This window comes from Nipponia nippon, unplaced genomic scaffold (assembly GCF_047370975.1).
Source record: "Nipponia nippon isolate SJK-2023a ecotype South Korea unplaced genomic scaffold, ASM4737097v1 scaffold_16, whole genome shotgun sequence".
Classification (NCBI taxonomy): domain Eukaryota; kingdom Metazoa; phylum Chordata; class Aves; order Pelecaniformes; family Threskiornithidae; genus Nipponia; species Nipponia nippon.
Window position 1 is genome coordinate 10102937 of NW_028262332.1, and position 25525 is coordinate 10128461.

Genomic DNA, 25525 nt, shown 5'->3' on the forward strand with positions numbered 1-25525 from the left:
AGCATGGTTTTATTTTCAGTCTGTAGAAGGAATCTGGATTTCAGGGGATGCCCAGAAAGCTTTCCATCAGATCGAGGATGGGTCTTTGATGGAAGGCAGGAGTAAAACGCACACACCGCAGCGCAGCATACAACCACAAGTATTTATTTTGTATCTGGAATATTCATTTTGTACCCATTTACATTTTATGTGAGACTTCTTAAAACCATCAAGTGGTGCAGGTTATTTTCACAGTGAAAGCTGCAAATTGGCTCGAGGCAGCTCTGCTTGATTTACATTTTTCAATCTGGAAAAAAAGTAGATTAATATCTTTAACTGATAGTGGCTGCCTCGGTTATTTTTTATTTATTAAAGTGAAGTTACCCTCAGTAGCATCTGGCGTTCCCTCTGATGGCTTCTCTCTCAAAATACTGCTGCCAAAGAAAGGCTCCGCAGCTAATTGCGGTCGCAAACCTGGTGAGACCTGGGGGGGGGGGCTGACCCCAGGGCACGCGGGAGCATCCTGCAGCGAAAGTTTTCCTCAACTCTCCATTTGGAGTATTCTTCTTTTGTCTCTGATTTTTCATGCCATAATTGATTCTGCAAACTTCAGCAGCCCTCTCCGAGAGGGTATTGAACAAGCCTTGCAGTCATCGTAGTACGTCTGATGGACGGATACTGTGCACGGAGCGCAGCGAGAAGCAGGATGGCCCTGAGATCCGGAGCGATGCTTGCTTTTTCTGGGGCAGGACCGGTGGCCTGGGCTGCCCGCGGCGGCAGGGAAGGCGCAGGCAGCTGCCGTCCCCGGGCAGAGGGTCGGGCTTGGGGAGCTGCTGGGTGCCTGCCCCGGCGCAGACCGCCAGCCTGGGCTGCTCCGCAGCTCTGTCTTCATCCGAGAGATCAGGGACAATCATCTGTAGGCTTTCCTGGAAATCCAGGAGGTCATTTTATTTCTCCAGTAGATATTTTAATATCTTGAGAACAGAGCGTGTTCTGGATCCAGATGTGACCCATTATTTAATCTTAATTAAAAGCAAATACCAAAACCCTCTCGCATAACAGTACGCTTGAAAAACGGAGTAACCTCCCCTGCAAGCCGATGCTGAGGCAGGCGCGGTTTGGTCTGTGTGAGCTATGTGCAAAGTAAAAGTCTTTGGTAAGAAACCTGCTGTAAAGCACTGCCAAGCCCCTGGACGTGTGACGCCGCTTTGGCAGGGGCTACTTTTTCTTCAGGAGAACATCCTTAAAAGCAGGGTGTTTCAAAGTCAGCAGTCCTGTGCATTAGAAGGAAAATTCCCTGCTCACCAGAAGTGTCAAGAGGTGATGGGCTGGCGTTTTTGGAAATGGTCAGATCTGTAGTGTAACCGAGTACCTTTCCAGTTTTTTTTCCTTTCTTTCTAGTTATATGTTCTGCGATATTTGACTTGAGAAAAGAAAAAGCCAAAGGGATTGGGGTTTTCTTCCTTCAGAAAGAATAAATAATCTGATCTGCACATATAAAATCACAGAATAAAGGCTTGCACTGTGTGTCTTTGCAAAAAAAAAAAAAAAAAAAAGAGTCCTTTCATTTGATTTCCATAGACTTCCTTTCTGTACAGATAAAATCAGGAATTATTATTAGCTGGGACTTGCCAAGACCCCAAGGGACTGCGATAGCAGTCCCTGCTAGGCTTTTCCAAAAATCCTGCCGTCCTTGTTGGGCTTCCGTAGCAGCACATGAAGAACACGCTCCCTCCCGTGTCACCGCAGCGTCGGACCGACCGGCGCGGGAGGAGCGGTTTGTTCGTGGCTCGGAGGCGGTGCTGCCAGCGAGGCAAGGGTTTAATTCTGAATTCTCCCTCTCCAACCCTTCCAGGCTCAGGTGTTTACATCACCCGCGGGCAGCTGATGAATTGCCACTTATGTGCCGGTGTCAAACACAAGGTCCTTCTGAGACGTCTTCTGGCCACCTTCTTTGATCGGTACGTGCTGCTTGTGCTCTCCCAAGTGATTCAGTTTATTTTCGGCTGTTTTAACCACATTAATAGATAATGTGCTGTGAGCGCTTCATCCTCTGTATATGCTGCACTGATTTCTGTGCTTTTTCTCAATGATTCTTCAACCCGAGCACCCATTTTTCCGATTCCTTGGCTTAAAATCACGTAAAGTGGTGATCCCTCCGTAAGAACCTACAGGGAAGAGGATGATGTCCCCTGGCGTCCCCGGTGTAAGGGTCCTTCTTTGCCTTTCTTGCAGGAACACGCTTGCCAACAGCTGCGGAACTGGAATCCGGTCCTCCACGAGCGATCCCAGCAGGAAGCCCCTGGACAGCAGGGTTCTTAACGCAGTCAAATGTAAGGAGAGAGATTTACTGCTGCTCTGTTGGAACAGCATGCCGAGAGCAAAGCCGAAACCTAAGCAGGGAAGGCCATCTCTGTTGAGGAATATGGGAACTATATATGGAGAAATTAGGTTATAGGAAAATTAATTTATTTTATGTTTTGCATAATTTTGGGGAGGATGAAGTGAATATTTTTTTATTATTATTCGTGTGGCAGTATCTTAATATAAACCATTATTGCTACTTGACTATTTTGCTATATTTTAAAGCAGTAATTTCGCAGTTAATTATTTTATTCATAGGTGCTCTAAGAAGGAAATTGAAATTATGTTTTTGGCAACGTTCAGGGCTTGATACCGCTGAAACAGGCCGTCTCTGTGTGCTGGCTTTTATGCCCCCAGGCTCCAGCTTGCATTCGGATTCATCTGAGTGCAGGGCTCTGCCAGATCCCCTGGTTCCCAGGAGGGGAGCGTGCAGCTCCGATCCATCTCCCAGAGACGTCCTCCGCACATCTCTCGGAGGTGCTGGCCTCGCGGTGCCTGGGCCATGGCGGTGCCTGAGAGCAGCCGTGCTTTGCGGTGCCCCGGGCTTTTGGGGCTGTGGGTCTTCAGCAGTGGACAGGCCCCGGGGCTCAGGGAACCCACTGGCTGCTTCAGCCCTGGTGGCGTGGCAGGATCTGCTCTCCGTCTCGCTGGCAGCCTTTCTGTTAGGTTTGCAGTCTATGGCCTTGAATATACTTTGTAAACAACTTTTTTTTTTTTTTAAATATGTAAAATGGGAGCCCTGCTGCAAATAATTGCCTTTTTAAAAGATTGCATAAGGCAACAGGAGCTTTTGTTTTTAACATGTGAACTCCACACGAAGTTCTGCATCGTGCCGCGCGGCTCAGCTAGTCGGTCTGTCTGTCTGTAGAGCCGCTGAGCTCTGTCTCAGAGGTGGGGGTACAACAGGTTCAGCTCTTTAACACCCCTCTTGCTGTCCTGCAGGTAAGATCCCCTGTCTCTGCGTGGTTACACAGCGCCCTAACTTTACCCAGGGCTGGGATGTGCAGGGCTCCCTGACGGATGGCCCTTCCCTGTGCACGTTTGTGCCCAACGTCTGGTGTTTATACAAGAAAAAGAGAGTTTTGTTACTTCCATCGAGGTCGTTTAATTATTTATGGCAGGCACCAGAAACAAACGGTTAAATATTTGGCTCTTGCAGTCACCCTTGAATACAAGGAGCGTGCTGTGGGACAGAAGGTGCCTGCTGGGGAGTGAGGACCTGGGTGGTGCAGGGAACCCCGATGGGTTAGTGCAGCGAAGCCCGGTTACCGTGGGCTGGATGTACAGTGGAAAGCAATGTGTTCTCTCACCCTCGCTGGATTCTGGGTAGTAAATCTTTATGTAAATATTATTGCGCTGGAAAATGAAACTCTAAGCAATTTTTTTTTTTTTTATTTTTTAAGATTTGGAAGATAAATCTTTCCTCTCCCTAATTGTTGCTGTGTTGCTGAACTCCAGGGGCCTTCCAGCCACCCTCTGAGATCTGTGGCATGTGGAGAAAAGGGATAAGATGGCAGACGTTCAGTACATAAAGACAAAATCATTAGACTGTGCTGTTGGTGCTTGTCCCTAGCTTGTGCGTGGTGCTCTCCTGAGCAGCCTCCCTGTTAGCAGCTTCACCCTGGAGAGCCCTGCGTCTGGACTTTCCAGCCTTGGTCCTTGCTGAGGCTTGCAAAGAGTTTCAGAGGCTGGAAAGGCGGCGTTGTCCAGTGACCGTGCCTACGACACTCTGTCATGTGTCAGGGCATAAGATGACATCTTACTGCCTGAATTTTAGAGAGAAATATCCCGTGCACAAGCTTTAGTTGATAATGATTCACCATGGCAGTGTGATGCTGTTGCTCCATGCCATCAGGTGCTTGGCCCCCGTGGAGGAGCGGGGCTGCAGCCGAGGTATGGCTGGGCTTCTGCAGGCCATGCTGGGATACTGGAGCAGCCACGCTGGCCAGGCCGGTGGTCCATGCAGCGTTGGTTGGCCTTGCGGTGGCCGGTGTGAGCCGTGGGACGGGCAGAGGACGGGCCTTCAGGCTCCACCGCTTGGTCAAGAGCAGCTCTGAGATTTCCCAGCCCCGCAGCTGTGCCTGCACCACCGTGGTTTTAAGAGCCATTAATGGCTCTGCTGTTGAGGAGTTTGTGTTGACCTTTTCTGTGTCCATCCTTTGGCCATCCCAGCATGCTGTGGCCGTGGTGCCGTGCTCCAGCTGGAGGCTGGGTCCTGCAGGCAGGAGCCTGGTACCTCTGGGGCTCGCTGGGTCCCTGGGGCGAGTGGTCCTTCTCCAGCCCCCTTCCCCGTGCCACCTGGGATTTTTATGCCTTCTGGTTTTCTCTCTTCTGGGTTGTGTCTGTCTCGAGCTGAGGAGTCCTTGTCCGTAAGTCTCTCCTTGCGAGAGCTCTGGCCCAAGGGTGAACCTCCGCTCCGTGGCATCTGCCCATACTAAGCCTTGCGGCAGGTCTCTAGGATGGGGCAGAGGCTGTGATCACCTTTGTGCCGCCTTTGTACTGCTTTCTCTGAATCCTCAGCTCTATGTATCCCTGTCTTTGCAGTGTATTGTCAGAATTTTGCCCCGAGCTTTAAGGAAAGCGAGATGAATGTTATAGCAGCCGATATGTGCACCAACGCCCGCCGGGTCCGCAAGCGCTGGCTGCCGAAGATTAAGTCCATGCTGCCGGAAGGGATGGAGATGTACCGCACGGTCATGGGCTCCACCACAAACAGTGTCCCCCTGGATCCTGAATTCCAGCCCAACACTGCTCAGGTCTTTGAGCAGCGAATCTATGCAGAAAGGAGGAGCGATTCAGGAACTATAGTAGCCTTGAGAACTAACACAGTGAACGTAGAGCTAAGCAATGGATCCAACCAGTCCTTCGAACAGAGCGAGGATGCCGAAGGGGCTGGCTCTGTGATACAGGAGGCAGCTGCCACAGATGCTATGGCATCGGATACCCAAAGCACTCCGCAACCTTTTGAACAAGGTTCGGGCTCCTCCAGCAGGCCCGAAACTCCCGTGAGAAGACAAGATGGTACTTACGGAGGGACTTTATAAAGAGAGCAAACGTTTCGTGACCTATAAGGGATCTGTAATACTAAAGCTGCTTGCATGCATTACTAATACAAAACAAAAAATGTGATCAAGCCACTTACCTACTGAACTGCTACTGTTGCCTGAAAAAAATGTGATTTTTATTCTGCTTGTATTTAAAATTTATGAAGGAAATAATCGCATTCGTTATACTGTAAATGACTAGGTCTGTGGCGACCTACTTAAAAAAAAATATTGGGCTCCTTTTTTGATATTCCTGAGGTTAGTCTATAAGATTGTAGCTTTTCTCTTTTTTTTTTTCCTTTTTTTTTTTTTAATTTGAAGAAGGGGAGGAGAAAAGCTAGCCACCCCCCCAACCACCACCACACCCCGTCATCACCACCCCATCCATTACTCAGCTCAGAAGTAAAGCCATCGTTAACCTTGTCCTCTAAAGAAAGTTTTACCGTCACTTAACAGGAAAGCGAGGTGTGTTAGGGTACAAGTGCTGTGACTGGCGATGTTTGTCTCTAGCAGAAGGGCTCTAGCCAAGTGGGACAGGGTGGGGGAAATCGTTAAAGGCTTCTGGTGTCGGAGAGAGCCCCTTGCCGTGGGTGCTGCGGGGCAGGGTGCTGTGGGGCAGGGTGCCACGGTACCCAGCCGCTGCCAGAGGCTGGCGAGGGCTCGGTGCCGTTGTCTCGGGGAGTTTTATCTGGTTCCCCAGAGCAGGGATGCTTCCGCAGGAGTTCAGGCTTGCACGTGTCGGGAGGACTGCGTGGGATGCAGGTGGAGACCCTGGCCAGTGTAGTGGTTGTTGTCGGTTTTTTCCCCAATACGGCTGAGTTTTGGGTTTGGTTTCTCTCTCCCTCCCTCCCAGCGATTCGTTTTCGTTTGCTACTCCTTGCTTGCACCTTCACGTCACCCGCTTCTTGGGCGAATGGGCTCGCGTCACCCCACTGCACCCCATCGCCTCGGGGCAACGGGGCATGCGGGCAGGTGGAGCAAGTCCAGGGGCCACCTCCCATGGCGGGGAGTAGCCCCCCTCAGCTGCCTGCGAAGGGCTTTGGAGAGGAATCTGAGCACAGAAAGCATGTTGTTCTTGTTCCGAAGGGCACGGAGCTGGGAGCTCTTGGCGTCGGCTCCTGGCAGCATCCGCACCAGAGGCAGAGCACGGTGCAGCCGCTGGTGTGCAGGGCTTGCCCGCTGCCCCCTCCCCTCTGCCCCAGGCCAGCAGCAGCCTCCTCTCGCTTTTTAATAATTTGAAGTGTATTGGATGCAAAAAGGTTTAAAAAAAAAAAATTAGCTTTGTGCCCTTCTGTGAAGAGGTTTTGAGGAAGAGGACGCGTTTCGCCTCTTGCTCATCCTCCAGACACACCCTTCTGGGGAAAAAGCCCAATGTTGAGTCTTTTGTCATTTTTTTTCTGTTGAAAGCTGATGTCCCCGGGCTGTGTTGGCTTTGGTGGCCCTGGCCGGCCTCAGCTCGGTTGGAATGGGACCTGCAGGTGCCCCCGGAGCTGGGCCGGGCAGCGGGTACCAGCTCACCCCCTGCCCGCTGCCTCCTGCCCGCGTTGGCTCTGCCCGCTTGCCCTTAGAAATCCCCCAAAGTGACCGCGATCCTTCCTGCAGACCCGGCTCCCCCAGGGCTCTGGGCGCAGTCCCCGCTCACCGCTTCGCCCTGGGGGATGCTGGGCGCCCGCCGGGCTGCCGAGGCCGGGGTGCCTCCAGGGGATGGGGGCAGTGATGTGAAAGCCAAGTACAGCTTTTTTCTTTTCTTTTTTAATTATTATTTTTACTGTGACTAAACAGCCTGCTTTAATGATATTTACAGCTTGTTTTTAACAAGTTTGGGACTATGAACAAGTGCAAAGTGCACAGAGAGTCACTTTTGAAGGCTACTGTGGCTGTGCTCTTCTTTTCTTTCCTGCTTTGGTTCCTGAATCCAGACAGCGCTTTGCTCAGGGTTTTCTTCCTTCTTTGTATTTCCATTGGGAAGGGGGGGGGGGAAGGGAGAGGATAACCCAACTTTTGGCCATTTGTTTTGTTTTCTTCGATACTTGAAGCAGTTTTTTGCATCCTAATAACAAAGCTGTCCAGCGCTTAACCTGTTCCACTGCTCCTTGCCCTGAGAAAAAAAAAAAAAAATCAATAACGGGGTGGTTTCTGCCTCACGTCTTGCACAGCTCTTGGGTTTTGGCACGGCTTGGCTTGGGCGAACCGCGATGCCCTGGACCGGGTGCCCTGCCACTGGCGGCGCGGGGGGGCCGGTGCAGGTGGCGGCACGATGAGCTGGTGCAGAGGCGCACGATGCTTCAGGGGAGCGAGGACAAGAGCGGCTGGGGGCTCTATTTGCACTTTACCCACGCCAGCAGACAAAATTCACGCTCTTGCCGAAGCCTGGAGCCAGTGCAGCTCGTCTGCTGCCCGGCAGCGCCGCGGGAGGAGGACAAACCTGAGCAGGGGGACCAGAGAGCTGAGCTTGAGGTGGGCTTCTTCCCCGGCCACCCCTGAGGAGATGGAGCGGTTCAGTTCCTTGGCCCTGGGGTGTCCCCGTCCCCGTGGCTGCGGGGGTCCAGCCCTTGGGCAGCTCGGCCGGGTTGGCGGGGCTTGGGGTGTCAGTTTTGGCAGAGGACCCCCCTGATCCCCCCATCACCTCCCCAAAAGTTTGGGTTTGCCAAAAGTTTGAGGCAAGCTGGGAGCGGATTCAGGCATTGGAGATCAAACGTTGTCCCTTCTGTGTGTGTCTGTGTGCATATATATATATATAAAAAAATATATATATTTTAAAGATATTGCAAAGGGTTCCTCCTCCTTTTTGGCACTTGCTGGGGTTTGGTGAGCAGGCCGAGCCCTCCGGCCGGGGTTCGCAGTTGGCTGTAGGTATTAATTCTGGACCAAACCCGCGCCCAGAGAGACGGCCCCGGCTGGCGGGGCCACCCCGGGGGGGCAGCAGCAGCAGTACTTGAATGGCTTAGGACAGAGAGTCTGAAGAGAGTCAAGTTGCACAGTGAAAATATATATTTTTATACCTAGCACAACTTCCTGTATATTTTTGGGGTTTTTTCTTTCTTTTTTTTTTCCTTTCTTTTTTTTTAATTTAGGTTTGTTTATTTTATTAATTATTATTATTAGGAAGGCAAACTTCTAAAATGTGAAGGGCGTTGGGTTTTTTCCTTATCTGGTAGATGAGGGCAAGCATTTTGCACTAATGTTTCCTGTGTGTGGAGGATTAATGATATGTTTGAAAATGTTATATGGTAATGATTGTATTCTTCCGAGAAAAAAAAACAAAAAAAAAAATAACCCCTTTAAAATACTGAATGTAAGGTGAGAACAGAGCAGTCCATCGATTGTATGCGGCTTTCCTGAGTGCCTTAGAATTTTTTGATCATTTTTTCCAAGGAAAACAGATTAAGAAGATCAGATCATAACCGACTCCTTCCTCCTCTTTGTTTACGACACTATTTTAAATTATAGAATTTGGGGCTGCTTTATAATGTGAATAGGAAACTGCATTCATCTAGGTCTGATAGTGTAAAATCAAAGCATCAGTATTTATGGTATGTCTGCACCTTTATTCTTATGCTTGACTATTAGCAATATTACATGTATATTATATATCTAAAGTTATACCAAGCACCTTTAAAGAAAACGGAGTGTAAGCATACAAGTTACCTGCAGCTGCCATATAGAGTAGAAGCCAGCCCCTCTCCTCGTTAGCGCCAATTAACACCACCATCCCGAGGGCTGCTGCTTTGCGGAAGGGCTGCGTGACCTTCTGCCGCGCCGCCGTCCCGCGGCTCGCCGTCCCGCGGCTCCAGCTTTGGCCAGGGTTCGCGGCGAGCCCCCCCGGTGTCCCGTGGGCTGGGGACGTTCCCGCGCCGGTTTGGTCGCGGTGATGCCGGTGCAGGCAGGAGCTGCCCGCGGAGGGGGCTCGGGAGGAGGGATGGTGCTGGCGTTGCCGGCAGAAGGTGGGGATCGGGTCCTTTTTGCCACCTTGATGGTTTAATTCTTCTAACTGTGGTTTCACCCTAGAAATTCCCCCAGGAGGACTGGGGGGTTGCGGGGCTGGTGGTGGGGAGCCCAGCCATGGGTGGCACGCACCGGGGCTCCCCTCCGCCAGCCGGGCGAGGGGTTCAACGCAACCGGCCCCCCAAAACTGGAATTGCTCACGGCTTACCCGGCGTTTGAGGGAGCGGAGCATCCTAGCCATGGTGTTACGCAGGGGGCTGCCGCCTCCCCTCAGCCCTTTGCCGCCGGGGTTTTGCTCAGATCGCTTGTTTTTCTGGAAATAGCTCGCTGCGAGTGGAGAAGGGCCAACGGGAAACCGGGACGAGCCCCGGCCGCCTCCGCGGCAGTAAATCCCCACCACCACATTCCCAGTCCGCAGCCATCTTGGGCTTCAACTGCTGTTCAAAGTGTTCCTGCTGTCCGAATCGGTCGTGCCGTCGGCAAGCGAGCCCCGCGCGCGGGGTGGGAGGGAAGGGAGCGGGGAGCTCCCCGGCCCCGCTCGCCGGGGGCTGACGTCTAACGCACTCACATTGGAAACCCCTCAACTCCTCCAATGAGTTTCTTCCACTGTTAAGCGTTTTGCACACAAAATCGTGATTTTTATGTCAAGGTAAAAGCCAAAACTTGCAATACTATTTTTAGCAGACAAAAAAAAAAAAAAAAGATAATAAATAAATAAAAAACAACTGAGTATAAATGTATAAATATTTTTGACTTGAACATTTGGATGGCACTTGATTCAAATAGAACATTAATCCTTTGGACAGGATGTTTGGGAAAAAAAGGACTTAAAGTACAAGGTTGTTTTTAAAGCGTCTTCATAGGGTATTAAGTAGTACTGTAATTCATGACTGTTAAAAATACTTTCTGTGCTGTAAGGAAATCTCACAGTACCACTGAATTATGTTCCTCAACTGTCTCAGCCACGAACGATGCTAGCTTCTTTTTTTTTTTTTTTATCGTGCATTATTCACTAGTATTTATGTGCTCTTACTCTGTATAGTTAAGACTGTTATTTTGTAGCCATGGCTGACACGATATATCAGTAACTAAAAAAGAAGAGAAAAGATTAAGACCCCCGAGTTGGAACTGTGCTCATAGCTGTTTTCATACAATGAAAAATCCATTTAAAAAAAAAAAAAAAAACCCAATGTGATCATTAATTGTAAAACGCTTTGTAAAATTCACATTTACAAAATAATAAAGTAAATGACAATTAAAAGCTTTTCTTTGCTCTGTTTTCTTTCTTTCTAGGTTGTGGATGTTGTTAATCAGAAGCGGTTGTTGATAGGTGCTGAAGGGGCTCCGCGGCCCTGTGCTGCCCCAAGAGAATCATAGACTCATAGAATCATAGAGTCGTTAAGGTTGGAAAAGACCCTTAAGATCATCGAGTCCAACCGTTAACCTATCACTGCCAAGTCCATCTATACCATGTCCTCGAGCACCACATCTCTCTGTTCTTTAAATACCTCCAGGGATGGAGACTCGACCACTTCCCTGGGCAGCCTGTTCCAATGCTTGACCACCCTTTTGGTGAAGAAGTTTTTCCTAATATCCAACCTAAACCTGCCCTGGCGCAGCTTGAGGCCGTTCCCTCTCGTCCTATCACTCGTTACTGGGGAGAAGAGGCCAGGCTCTGCTTCCAGGCATGAAACAAACCCCAGCCTTGGTCAACTGAATGGTTTTGCCCAAATTGGGGGGTTTTCAGAGGGCCCTGCCCTGCCCTGCCCTGGGCTCTCCCCCCACCTCACCTGAGCTGGCATATAGAATCATAGAATCGTAGAATCGTTTAGGTTGGAAAAGACCTTTAAGGTCATCGAGTCCAACCGCTAACCCAGCACTGCCAAGCCCAGCGCTAACCCATGGCCCTCAGCACCACATCTCCCCGGCTTTTAAATCCCCCCCCGGGACGGGGGCTCAGCCCCTGCCCTGGGCAGCCTGGGCCAGGCTTCGGCATCTCTTGGCTTTTTGTCCCAGACACATCACACTCTCCCTCCCTCCTGCGCTCACTTTATTTATTATTATTTTTTAAAATTGAATTCACAGGCCCCCAAATCGGCGCTCGGGCGCTTTGCCAGAGAGTGGGGCCGAGGTCGGAGGATGCCGTGTCAGCCGAACCCACCGCTTCCCCGCTCCGCTGAGCCCTTTCTGCCTGTTCATCGAGGGAAAACCTTAACCGGGCTCCGAAAATACCGGCAGGTAAATTATTGTTGCAGGGGCAGCTCTGCCAGCCAGCTCCCCTGCACCCCGGCCGGGCAGCCCTGCTTCCAGGGTGGGAGTCAGCACCCGGGCCATGGACACCTGTGATGAGTTTGCCAGGCCTCGGGCAGCGGGTGGCTCGGGGCCGACCCCGGCGCAGGATGAGGATGCTCCGTGAGATGTGGCTTTGCAGCTGCATTCGCCATCCCTGCTGCGGGGGGATGAGGGACCGGCGCGGATGGGGACGATGCTCCAGCGGTGAGGCCATAGGAGAGCGCCGGGAGGTCCGAGCCCTGCCCCGGGGCTCCTGCTTTGGGCTCTGCCCAGGGATGGGGTTGTTGCAGAGGGCTGACGTTGTCTTTGGGATGGGGAGGGGGGAAAAGGGTTGCAAAGCCCCCAGCAAAGCCAAAGAGGCTGAGGTGCCCTTGCAGGGGGGTGGAGCGGGGTGCAAGGACCCCCCAGCTGGGAGGGAGGGCTGGGGGTGTCGGGGCGACTGGGAGCAGGGGGGGCTGCGAGGGTGGTAATTCTGCTCTTCCTAATTTTTGTCTGTCTTTTTTTTTTCCCAACCCAATTGGCCATAAAATTGCTGAGAAGCTGCATTTCCTCTGCTTAGCAAAAAAAAAAAAAAAAAAAAAGTGCCCAAAACCACTTGCATTTGGGGTTTCATTTAATCTCATCTCACTGAAAGGAAAAACACAGAAACTTGGATGCTCATGTACGGCACATACCGCCATGTTATATAAACCATTTCAAACTGATTTATTCTAAATGAGTTGTTATAATCAGAATTTTCCTTATGAGCAGCTTTCTTGCAAACGTCAGTATTTCAGGAAAAAAACCATCATACGACCACTCCAATATTTCAAACTGATTACTTATAAACACCATTTCTAAAATTAGGTCTTTGGTGTGCGGTATTGTCAGAGTGGGTGTATTATGATCTGCAGAGAGTATAAAAAGATAAATGAGTTATTTAACCAAGTAAACGACATTGCCGTAGAAATGTGCAGAGGGAAAGTGCCCGGAGTGGGGGGCAGGCCCGGGCTGCAACGTGCCTCGCGTTGCGGCGGCCGAGAGGGGCTGGCACGGCGTGTGCAGAAACCGGTGGAGCGAAGGCAGGGTGGATGGAGGAAGGTTCATGTTGTTATTTTTATTGCTATTGTTATAAAATGGCCGGTCTCCCCCTGGCCGGCGCAGGGCCGTGATTTCGGCAGCGCCTTCCGGGTGAGAGGGAGGAGGCTGAGCCACGGGGTGATGGGTGCACCCATGGGTGCGCTCTTCCCCAGGGCATTAAAAAATGACTATTTTTTGATGCTGTATTGGATCACAGCTGATTTCTGGGAGGCAGCTCTGGGTTTTAGGCTCAACCTGTCTTTTCTCGGGATCTGCTCCAGAGGGAGAGACACCGAAGTACTGCACCCTCTCAGACTCTCGGAATTTGGCTCTTACCTCCATCCCCGCCAGTTTTTGTCCCCAGGGTGTCACAGGGCTGCCCTGGGTGTGGGTCGTCCCCACCACGAGCCCCCAGGGACACAGCCAGGCGGGCGCTGGGGTCAGGGACCACCAGCCCCAGGGCAGCAGGGACACTGCACTGCCCTCCGTGGCCAGGGCAAAATACATCCAGGTCTCTCACAGTGCCCAGCGGCTCCCTCCTCCAGGAAAAAAAAGCCCGGATTGAGTGAAAGCTGTTCTGCTTGTTGCAGTCCCCGCTGGGCTGCAGATTTAGGCTGCTTTTTCATTTTTTGTAGTTTATCTTTTCCAGCGCTGCTCTGCACCGGCTGCTGATGTCATACCACCCCAGGAGGGCGAAGGGGAGCTCATCACCCACCGCAGCGGAGGAGGTGAGGCCACCCAGCTGCAACCAAACACGGCCGAGCCGAAAGGGCCAGGAACTTGCTCCTGGGTGCCTGGGGAGGTCCCGAAATGTGAGCTGTCGGTAGGGGAAAGCAGGAGGCTCTGGAAGGCAGCTGGCCAGGACCACATCCAGGAGCACCAGGGAGCAGCATGGCCCCGGGCAGACATCTCCATGTTGGCCATTGCAGGAGGTGTTGGCCATTGCAGATGGCGTTGGCCATTGGTGTTGGCCATTGCAGGAGGTGTTGGCCATTGGTGTTGGCCATTGCAGGAGGTGTTGGCCATTGCAGGAGGTGTTGGCCATTGCAGATGGCGTTGGCCATTGCAGGAGGTGTTGGCCATTGCAGGAGGTGTTGGTCACTGCAGAAGGCGTTGGCCATGGCAGAAGGCGTTCGTCCTTGCCTTTACAGCTGGGGGATGACAGCAGGTGGCCAGTGCATGCCGGGGGCTGTGGTGTCCCAGTGCCGCGCTGCTCCACCTGCACCAAGCTCCTGTGTGAGCCCGGCACCATCCTTGCTTTCAGCCCTGTGGGAAAGAGAAGAGAGCAAGAGCTGTGCCTGGCCAGAGCCATGACATCGAGTATGGCTGGATCCATCCCAGCTCACCTCCCTTTCCGCAAGACCGCTGCCCGGGAGGGGGGCGCGTGGGGGACGGTGGGGAGGGTGGGCACCCGCGGGTGCTGGGGGTGCTGCCGCTCCCTCTCCCTAACTCCGTACATGTGAATGAAGTGTGAGATTTATGTCAGAGAGGCCCATCGAGCAGATGCTATAAATCACGGCTGCGAGCGCTCCCTGCACCAGCGGCTGAGGAACACTTCACGGCTTCTCTTATTTATATGCATCTTTTGCACCAAGCCATTTTATAATAGACTGTGGAGCGGCACTCCAGCACGGGCGATGGCTGATATATATCGTGCAGGACAGAAAATACAAATAAAGGGTGAAGGGTAGGAACTGCATCATTCCCGACGCACGCTGCCGTGCCCGCCTTGCTCTGCGGTGCTGACTTGGGTGCACCGGCGCTGAATTAAGATTGCCACCGGCACATAAATCAGCCCCAGCAAGCGGGGCTGCAGGCAGGGTCTTCGGAGTGTTATTGTAGGGTAGCTTAACAGTAATAAAAATAGTAACGATAATGCCCCAGGTTTGGCGAAGGGCTGGTGGGGAGCGGCAGGGATGGGTTGGGGCGTGAGCGTGGCGGCTGGCCACATACGCGGGGTCACGCCAGGACGGCGACAGCCAGCGACAGCGGCAGCGGCACAGCAGCAATTAACATGTTCCTGCAGGAAAGCTGCCACCGGCGGGCAGGTAATTAATGTGCGGCCGCTCCCCGAGCAGCTACCGGGGGGATGCGTTGCGGGAGGGCGGCTGAGTGAGCCAGGCACTTGATTTTTGGCCCCGGCTGATGCTGTCTGCGCTGGGGCTGGGATGGAGGCGATGACAGCAGGGCGGCACCCCAGGTCCTCGGCGGCGGGGTCCGGTCCTTGCCCGGTTGGGCAGGGTCCCACGGGGCCGGCAGCCCTCGCCCAGCCCTCATCCCCCTGGGGCTCTGCTCCCTCCAGGAGAGGAATTAGATCAGTCTAATTCAATGCAAGGACAAAAAGGAAAAAAAAAAAGGAAGAAATGCCGAGCCACAAACCAAGATGACAGATAAATCCAGGAGGGGAATGTAATCTCACTCGCTGGGCCCAACCAGAAGTTACAATACATAAATTATTGCGCCTAAAAGCTTCTATAATTTCACTTCTGTTTGATTCACCATAAAGTACCACAATGCCCTCTGCATCTACCCGTTTGATTATACGTTTGTACCAAGACACAGCTTATGCTTAAAATAACATTACTGGAATAGAGACGGACAAGAGAATTCATTTGAATGGAAATCAATTTGATTAGAAAAGTAAATTACCCAGAGTATATGAGCAGCATATTGCGGTCCTGAATAATAATAAAAAAAAATAAATCAGTGGCAGCAAAGGATCTTAAATGTTTTCACGGAACGGAGCGGCTCGGGCAGGGACCGGGCTGTGATCGCTGCCCAGCACGGAGCCGGGGCTGGGTCCCTGTGCCTGGGCACCCCTGGGCAGCGCTGCCCCGTGTCCCCAGGCCACTGGGACCCGCCGCAGGGGCTGAGCCCGCTCGCATCTACCAGTGGCACCTCCATGCCTGAAAGCGATGTGCACAGCTCGGCGGAGGCGCGGGGCCGCAGGTGATGGGCATGGCTGTGCTCGGCCAGAGGGGACGTGCACGGGTTTATGTGGCTGGAGGTGCCCTCAGGGGCATGATTTTATGTGGGGTCAGAAACAGCCATCGGCGGAGCTGCGGTCCCCTCCGGCCGCCGGACTGGGAGTCACCGCCCCGATTTGGGTGTCACTTGGGATAGACAGCATGCCAGGGCATTGGCCTGGCTGCGGGGAGGATGGCAGTGTCCCTCCCTTCGCGTCCATCCTCCGCTGCCGAAAAAGGTGCCAAGGACAAGGTGGCAAGCAGCCGGGGAGGCCAGTGGCCATCGGTGCCCAGCAAAAGCCGGGGCAGGACCGCATTCGCTCCCTAAAGGTGCGTTTCCCCCGCGCCAGCTGCAGTGCGAGAAGATGGCTGAGTTGCACACTTTGCTGAGCTGTGATATTTTATAAATAATCAATTGGTATTTAATTCCCATGTGATAACTGTCTTATTAAATCGAAATTTAATGTGTATTTGGGAAACCCTAATTTAAAGTGTTACTGCATGCACCATCTGGTGTGCTCTCTAAATACAAATGTAATAACATAATTCAGAATTACATCATAAAAGTAAGTTATAAGAGATTAAAATGCACAACTATGTTCCTCAGTCAAGGCAGCTTTTATGCTTTTTCTCCTGATTTAGACACAAATCACAGCCGAAACATCGCTACCCCGATTAAGTGATTTTCTGCAGGGGTTGTTGCGGCAGCGGCGCGCAGGAGCGCTCGGGAGGGAGGTCAGAGCAGGGCGCGAGCAGGTGCCAGGCCCTGCTGCCATTGAAGACGCTGTGGAAACCCTCTGCTCGCCGGGGCCGGGGCCCCGAGCGCTCCCCGGGGTGGGCAGAGGGGAAGGGCACGGGGCGGCCGGGGGGCTGCGTCCCCCCAGCCCAGCAGCGAGCTCCCCGGCACCGGGGACGACTCCTCGCCCGAAGCACCGATTCTTTAAAGGCGATGCCTTAGCGCTGGGCAGAGCATCCCCTCCCAGCCCCTGCCCACCGGCTGGGCCGAGCCGGGCGCAGGGGAGGCTCGGCGACCCCCCGGGCTGCCTTTTGTTGAAAAACCGGTCAAATATAACCCGGAGGTCGGTGCATCAATGATCTTTTATAGTGGCAGTAAATCTAATATCTTTGCAAAAACCCCTATTTTCTCTCTACGTTGAATGAAACATGAGATTCCTTAATAGAGAGGGAAATTAAAATCTAGTTTTATTGCAGTTCCTGTAACTGGTATCTAAGCTATTAATAATCAATCCATTCTTGCTTAAAAGCTAACATTTATCACGCCAGCTAAGATGAGCTGACGGGCACTGGGGGGAAAGTACAATTGACTGCAATTACACTTTGAAAAATGTTATCTGTGCCACTGACCACTGGGGATAAATGATGAGATTTCATTTGTTTCTTCAAGCTTTGGATTCGTTTTCCCAACTTTTTTTTGTTGGGTTTTTGGTTTTTTTTGCTTTTGCCTGTAGGTCGCCTCCACGCTGAGCCGCTCGGGCAGGGCCTGAGGGAACTGCAGTGCCCCAAAGTCACGGGGATCCTCCACGCTGCGCCCTGGTGAGGGCAAGTGCCATCCCTCTGCCCCCGTCCTGTCTGGGGACATCGCACCTTCCTCCTCCTCACCTGGGGACATTGCACCTTCCTCATCCTCACCTGGGGACATCGTGCCTGGGGACATCGTGCCTAGGGACATCGCGCCTAGGGACATCGTGCCTAGGGACATCACACCTTCCTCATCCTCACCTGGGGACATTGCATCTTCCTCATCCTCACCTGGGGACATCGTGCCTAGGGACATTGCACCTTCCTCCTCCTCACCTGGGGACATTGCACCTTCCTCATCCTCACCTGGGGACATCGTGCCTAGACATTGCACCTTCCTCATCCTCACCTGGGGACATTGTGCCTAGACATTGCACCTTCCTCCTCCTCACCTGGGGACATTGCACCTTCCTCATCCTCACCTGGGGACATCGTGCCTGGGGACATCGTGCCTAGGGACATCGCGCCTAGGGACATCGCACCTTCCTCATCCTCACCTGGGGACATCGTGCCTAGACATTGCACCTTCCTCATCCTCACCTGGGGACATTGTGCCTAGACATTGCACCTTCCTCCTCCTCACCTGGGGACATTGCACCTTCCTCATCCTCACCTGAGGACAGTGTGCCTGGGGACATTGTGCCTAGGGACATTGCACCTTCTTCCTCCTCACCTGGGGACATTGCACCTTCCTCATCCTCACCTGGGGACATCGTGCTCAGGGCGAGCTGTGATTTCTGCAGCCAGGGGCGGGTGCTCACCCCGAAGGGCACCCACGGGTGCCTGTGGAGGCCGGACCGGCCAGCAGCTGCCCTGCCGGGGGGTCCCTTCCCTGATGTAGGATAAAATGCCGTTGCAGAGAGGGGCTGCAGACGTCCCCGGGTCCGGCCCAAGCACGGCGGTTGGGAGAGGGACTCCAGACCAGCCTTGCTCTGCGGCCACCACAACTCTTCTACCAAAGACCCCAGCACAAAAGTTTATTCGTTTTATTCCTGCATTTTACCAGGGGGAGGAAGAGGGTGGTGAAGGAATTGATTTGCTTGATTTACTGGTAATGAAACAGCTGACCGTAGATCTCCTGCAGCAATATTACGCTGCCCGCGATAATTCTCCAGGCTCCAAACTTTTCAAATGAGTTTTTGCAATTTAAAATTAATAATTGTTCTGTCTAGAACAAGGATAATTAAATGCCTGTTCATCCTCATTATTGTCAGCCTTGTGATTTGTTGTTTTCTCTGTAATAAAATTAACCGGTTTAACTAATGGGTGCCAAAACTTGATAATTAAAGCTGAGCAAATAATTTGCAACAAATAATTTACCCACTGGATTTGGCGGGGTCCGTGGCAGACGCCGGGCTGACGGCGAGGGGCTGGGAGCCAGCCCCAGGCAACCTCCTTTTTCTTACAATGGTCATGTTTTTAATGAAATTTTTAATTTTTTTCTTTCTAAGAAGGGGGGTTCCCATCACGGGCTTTGCCACCCAGCTGGCGCCCGAGGCAGACTGGTCATCGGAGTTTTGTAGGGTCAGCCATCGGCGAGGAGGCCCGTAAGCGGCAGCAGCCGCTCCCCGGTAAATCCCAGCGGTGTGGAGGCGGTCGGAAAATGGCAGCTCTCGAGGGGAGGGGAGAAATTAAAATAATGAGCCAACAAAAGAAATTTGGTCAGACGCAATCTTCTAACAAGAATGGACTTTAAAATTATGGTTATTAGCCAGGTTTCATTTCGGCAGCAGTTAAAGAAGCTTTAGAAGGTATCACAATTAATTTGTAAGTTTATATTACACATTATAACGCGAGGGGCCATTAACGAGGCGGTGACATTAAATTGAATGTACTTGGCGAACGGGACGGTTTGTCTCTCCCTCCTGGGCGGGTTCCCGGTGGCCGGTTGGGGTTCGGCGCTGCCGCATTCCTCCCCGGCGGGCAGCGGTGCCGGGGACCCCCGCTGCTCGAGGGCTCGGGCAGGGCCCGGCCGGCGCTGGCGACGCCGGGGGGGTATCGTGGCGATGCCCCGCGCGCCGTGGCCGGGCCGGGCCTGGGGGCACTGGTGGGAAGCAAAGTTTCGTCCCCAGCCCCGCAGCACGGCCAACGAGGCTCAGATGAATATAAGGAGAATATGAAATGTCTCATACCTATAACTTTAAATTAAAAAAGCAATGTACTGTTTATTGGTTCTTCCGAGTGTCTCCGGAGCGGCAGGCTCATAAAGATCATATTACAGTACAAGCCATTATGCAAAGAGTTTACTATATATACATTTCTAAATGCTTCAGCAAACAGCAGCCTACTTACGAGCAGAGAAGGATAACTGGTTCGTTTGGGGTAACAAATGATCCTTGATTTGATTTTAAATGCAATGACAGCAAAATTTATTTCTTATTTAATCACTTGCCAGAGCTGTTGAGGACGGGATGGTATTAAACTGCACAATGCAGCATATGACTACTGAATCAGTTGAAATAGGCACAAGAATATATTATGTTTATAGGATAGAAAAAGATTGTACAGCAATGCATATAACTAGAATGGGTATTTTTGTCATTTATACAGTAGCTTATATCATTATTTCTTCCCACTTCCAATTTTTCAGTAATAAAAATACAGGGGATGTGATTCTCTTTGCATTACAGATAAACCATCTTGATTCTTTATTAAATATTTTTATTAATCTGAAGTACTACAAAGCATTTGAGCAGATAAATCAGGCTCCGAACAGTCATTTCCTCTCTGCTATGGCTCTATAAAGTGGATTCATTTATGAGTGCGCAATACCAGAAAAGAAGGTTTCCATATTCATTAGTATGCTCCCTTATGGTCCTATTTTTATATCCCGCTGTAGTGTGCAGAAGGGCTAGCACTAACTTGTTCCCCAAAATGAAACAGGTCTCGGCAATCCGCTCTGTAATCCCTCCGGGTTTTGTGTCGGATGTAATCAGGGATCACCGCTCGGGTACCACGCGCCAGCCCCGGCGGGGAGCGTGCCCGGGGTCCCGCCAGCCCCGGCTCCCCCAGCCCTGCCCCGTGCCCCGCTCGGCAGCGGGGGGACGCCAGCACCTGTGGGGTGATTTGGGAACGGATCCAGCCCCAGCATCGCCCCCTCCTTGCCAGCGCCAGCTCGGTGCCTTCGCCCATCGCCCCGGCCGCTCTCCCCGTAGGATGTGGGGATCCCGTGACTCGGCAGAGGGTCTGATGTGGGGGCCAGCCCCTCCTGGGAGGGTGCCCGATGTCGTGGGGCTCTGCTGGAGGCTGGTCGACCCCCTAAGGTGTCGCTGGCCTCTTGCTGTCCCTTCACCCCACATCCTCCCACCCTACGCAAGCGGCACTTGGGGGCCAGCACCGCGCTTTTGGCCAAGCCCCCCCACGGCCAAGCAGCTGCGGGCTCCCCGTGGCACGGCGGTCCCAGGGGGTGCTGCCGGGGGGGACACACCAGTGCGGGGGCAAGCTGAAGCTGTCAGCATTCAGCCTTCGACAGCTGACAAGTCATTTAGTCATCGGAGGAAGCTGTGGAGAGGCACAAAGGAATTAAAGCTATTTAAAACGCAGCCAGGTGTGCAAACAAGTTTATCCTATTGTAACAGCTAACGCGTGAATCAGGAGGGCTCTATAAAGGTTACAGCAGCCGCGGGGTTATTTAGGGCTCCTTGGGAGGTGTGACATTTAGTGCCTGTGTTTGCTGGGGCTGTGGGACTTGCTGGGACCCCTGGAGCCGCTGCCTTCGCCCCCAAGAGCCCAGGGCTGCATTTCCCTGCCCCATGCCGGGGTCGGCCTCATCCTTCACCCCTCCTCGCCCCAGCCGCTGCTGGCACCCCTGGGGGACTTGGCTTTCATTTCAAATTTTACTGCAGCAGCTGTCTAACATTTGTTTGCTGTTTGGAAACAGGAATTATGGCACTCGGCAAAAGGCGCAGTCCCTCTGGGGCCGCTGCTGGCAGCCGGCACAGCCCCAGCCCGGCACCCCGGGGCTCCAGCGCTCCAAAATCTTCCTCCTGCTATGGGTGGCCTTTTGCAGCCGAGCTGTGATCGCATGCCGGGGAGCGGGAGCACGGCTGCGGGGGGATTTATCCACACTTCTGTGCAGACCGCTGCTTTTTCCTGCTTTTGAGCATCGCTGCTCTCTCCGGGGCATCCTCGCAGCCAGCCAGCGGGGCTGTGCGTGCCCGCCTGGGCCAGCACAGCGGCGGGAGCCCGCCAGCGTCGCAGAAGGATGCAGATGAGGCTTTCCTCCCAGCCCCTTTCCCACTGACTGTGCTGGGCGAAGGTGCACAGGGGTTTGGCCCCACGGGGAAGGGTCTGCACGGGGAACCGCAGCGGGATGGCTGACGATTTCATGTGTTTCACCAACAGGGTCGGAGCCGCTGCGGGGGCAGAGGAGCGGAGTTGTAACACCTCTCCATATGTGCCGGGGTGCTTTCCTTGCTGGGAGCCACTGGGGCTGCACATAAATCCGTTGTCAGCTGCAACTGTGTCACAGATGTCCCAGGACATGAATTTTTTTCTCCAGTTTTAGTGCTGGCATAAAGGTAAATTATGGTAGTTGTCAGCATTAGCAAAAACCGTCATCTCCATCCTGCCTGTAAACAGCGCGGCGGTGGGGCCTGGGGGCTGGAAGAGACAGAGGAGAGGTGGGTCAGCTCCCGTTTTCTGGAAATTATAGGGACCAGATCATTGTGCTGCGGGGCTGGGACTGGTGCTGGTGGGTCAGCTGTGGCCGGGGTCACCAGCACCGCGGCAAAAGCCGCGGCAGCAGGGGTGCCTCGGCCAGGGGAAGCTCTTCTCCATCCCACCACCGCCCTCTGCAATGTCGGCAAGGACCGGCGGCGCGCTCAGACCCCTCTCGGGGCCCACAGCTGGTCCATCCCATGGTGAGGACGGTGGAAGCTGCGTTCGAGCTAAATTGAACCCAGAAACTCTTACGGCACCTGCCAGGGCTCGAGCACGGACACCTTGGGAAGCGCTGGTGGTCTGCACCTCCGCTCTACGGCAGAGCGCTGTTCACGTAGAGCTCCGGCCCCTCGTTTCCAGGACACACTGACGCTTTAAACACCGACTTAGGAAAAGCGGGAGTGGGAGAGTTTCACACCTTCGCAAAACAATGTTCAAGAAGGAAATGAGCAGCCAGCAATTGTAATTGAGATGGATGAAAGGGCGGCTGGCTTCCCCCAAAGCGTTTCAGGCAACATACTTGAGAAGAATATGAAGTGCTGCTGCTCTCTAAAGATCGCCACGCTGCGGCTAAATTATTAATGACTAGGAATGATTTCATATTTAATCTAAAGACTATTAATTACACTGCAGAAGAGCAACATACCATCCTGAGAGCCCCTCTCACCAACTGAATAATTTAGTGATGCCCCGTATTTTACCTCAATGTCAAGGCGGGCGGCGACACGCCTGCTGCGTGTGCAGCGCTTGGGGCAGACGCTGGTGTCCCACGGGGTACGTGGTGCTGAGGGCGACCCCCGCGCCCCCCGGCCCGATGAAGGGCGCCGGGTGGAGGGGGACCTGTGGGGCTGGGGACACGGCTGTCCCCCTGGCCCAGCCGGGCTCAGAGCCCGTCAGCAGCCCCGGCTGCGGAAACGCTGAAGACAGATGTTTATTTGTCCGGGATTATTTGCTGATCACTGTTACGGTGATCCAAGATGATCATTAAAAAGTGAAATGGGCTGTTTAATAATAATGCTCAGAGCACGCAGTGTGCCTTACATTACGAGGATGTTTAAGCATGAGCCCAATTAAGTCCCTCGCATCCCTACAGAATTACCCCAGTTGCGCTATTAGGCGAACTCCAGGCTCCTCGTACTCGCAGGCAATCCTGGAGCCTGGCACTCTGCTAGAGACCCATTTCTATCCTGAAGCTAAATTAAAATCCTATTGTGCCGGTGCTGCTAATATTTCCTGCTCTTGTTTCCAACAATTAAATTGTGACATTCTGCCAAAATGTACGAAGAAACTAGAAAATGCTCTCGATCAGTGGGAAAGAGGAGGCAAATCCTCCCGGCCGCCTCCTGCCGCCCAGATGCAGCGGTGACGGTCACGGGTAAAATGGCACCCGATGGACGCGGGAGCAGCGGGCGGACGCGGGCATTCGTCATTCTCTGCCAGCGTGTGTGAGAAGCGGGACTTTAAATAGGAAGTTGAAAGGTTTTCCTTTTCCCTTTAGGAGAGAAATCTGTGAACCGGATCCATGTGGTGCCAAAAAGCAAAATGCCGATTATAAGGAAGGACTCGAAGGATGATTTGCGCCACTGCCGCCCCCAGCACCGCCAGCGGCCTGATCCTGCCGCCCTTCCCGCACAGGTACTGTCACATCCTTTTCAATACCCCCCCGATTTCTAATTCTCTTTTCCCCCTTGTCCCGGCTCCCCTGGCTGCTGCCCACCCCAGTGCTTCTCAGGGAGGCCATGGGGGGTCCCCGCTGCCCCACGCCGCCTGCAAACCCCAAAGTGACCCCCCCAGTGCCCCCACAGCGATGCCCCCCGGTCGATGCGGGCAGAGTCGCACTGCGGCCGCTCCTGGGGAGAAAAGAGCTCCTGGGGGGCCGGCGGGTGGCGGGGGCCCCTGCGGCGGGATGGGCAGGGACTGGCACCCAGAGCGCTGCGGGTCCCAAAAGCTGGCGAGAGCAAGTTAGCTGGTGGGGGAAAGAGGGGAAAATAAAAGGCTGTTTAAGAAAGAAATGACAATTTGGTCATGGCTTAGAAGTTGGTACTTAGAAATTCCATGAATTTTAAAATAAAGACATTGTGAGATTTGAACATTCTTTTGAATACTCACAAACTGCAGTGCCTAATGCCTTCCCTGGCCATTACGGAGCTGTGCTGGAAAGCAGAGAACGCTAAGTACTACACTGATAGAGCAGTTGAACACGGTAATAGAATTGTGTTTGGAGAGGCTGCAAAGCCAGGTATAGAGCCCATACATAAACAAGGCCATTACCAGCCAGGGTAAGCAGTGATAGAATTTCATGAATATCCCCACAAAAAGCTTTGTATATTTATAACAACCTACAGAGTCGTTTGGAGCACAGTCAGGGGCCTTTCAGAGTGATTCCGGAGTTAAATTGTACAACAGATCTGCGTCTCTCCGCACTGGGGCATCGGCGAAGCTGGACGGGGCGGCGGTGCCAGGGTGCCGCAGGGGGAGCGGGGCAGCCCCCGCTGGGCACCCTCCTGCCCACCCGGGGGACTGCGCGTCCTGACGCAGTGCCGGCAATGACAGCCTGACGGATATTGCCCACAAGTTCTTCCAGTTTCCAACTGAAGACATTCTTTTTAGGAAGTTTTTTAAGATGCTCCTCTGTTTGCAGGGAAGGGGAAGCAGAAGGGCGCTGCTTCCCCAGCTGGGATGGGGAGGGGAGCAGAAGTGCTTGCTCCTCCTCTGTCCGCCTGGGGAAGCTGCTAAGGGGCAAGAGACAGAAGTTTCCATGTCTCAGAAACAGAGAAATAAATCTGGGACCCATGGGCCCCGAAGCATCAGGATGGAGCTCCTGCGGGGCTCAGCAGCCGCACACGGCGGCAGCTACAAGACGGGGTGAGAGCGGGGGCTCCTCCGCGGTACGGTGAGGCACCGGCTTGGCAGCGATGAACACGGCCGAGATCCCGCACGGGAGCTGTTGGGCGCAGACAGATCCTGGTGCTTCCCTTGGCTGCTTTCCTGGCGATCCCGCAGCGGATCCCGCAGCGGGTCCCGCGGCGCTCCCAGGACAGGCCGTCAAACACAAGCAGGACGCACCCGTGCTGCCAGAGCCCGGGAGAGGAGAGCCACGTGCACCGGCGCCCCAAGCAACCTCTTGAGCATATTTATTGCTTTAATTTAAATAAATAGGTACTTCAAACTTACGAAAACTTTGTTCTGCAGCTCTTGCAAAACCTGAACCCAAGCGATAGGTACGCAGCTCAAGCATGAGCCATAATAAAATGCTAATTGCAATTCATAAATTATATCGGGATGCCTGAGACTATTGAAGATCCTGGATGAAGTGTAGTGTTCAATTTATCCTCTGCATGCTGCCGACAGTGCTGCCAGCCCCCTTCTTGTCCCCCTGTGTTGTTTTGTCATCTCTGTACTATCACCAATTCATCACAAAGGCAACCGAACTCTCCGATGTCCACCCACCGGGTGACTTTGTCTTCGCTACTCTATGACTTCTACATTAAATTGTCAAAACACATTACTGAGAAAAATATCGCGAAGGGAAAGTTCTTTGCCCTTTTATCCCATCTTAAGAGAGAATCGGCTTGATTTGAAGAAAACATGTCTGCTTCATTATCCCTCCTGCTCTCATATTTCTTCACTCAGCAGATGCAGAAAAAAAGAGTTGATACACAAGTCTTGGATGAC

At 53.0% G+C, this 25525-nt stretch overlaps 1 protein-coding gene across 8 annotated transcripts in view; it reads left to right on the forward strand.

Moving 5' to 3' along the window:
• Positions 1–10598, forward strand: part of NACC2 (NACC family member 2) — an 89971-nt gene extending 79373 nt beyond the window's left edge. For all 8 annotated transcript variants that reach the window (XM_087752570.1, XM_087752566.1, XM_087752571.1 and 5 more), the window contains exons 4-6: positions 1835–1940; positions 2215–2312; positions 4888–10598. In XM_087752570.1, the coding sequence (XP_087608696.1) occupies positions 1835–1940; positions 2215–2312; positions 4888–5387 (704 nt within the window). In that variant the 3' untranslated portion in view covers positions 5388–10598. The remainder of the gene's footprint in view (positions 1–1834; positions 1941–2214; positions 2313–4887) is intronic.
• Positions 10599–25525: the final 14927 nt, after the last annotated feature.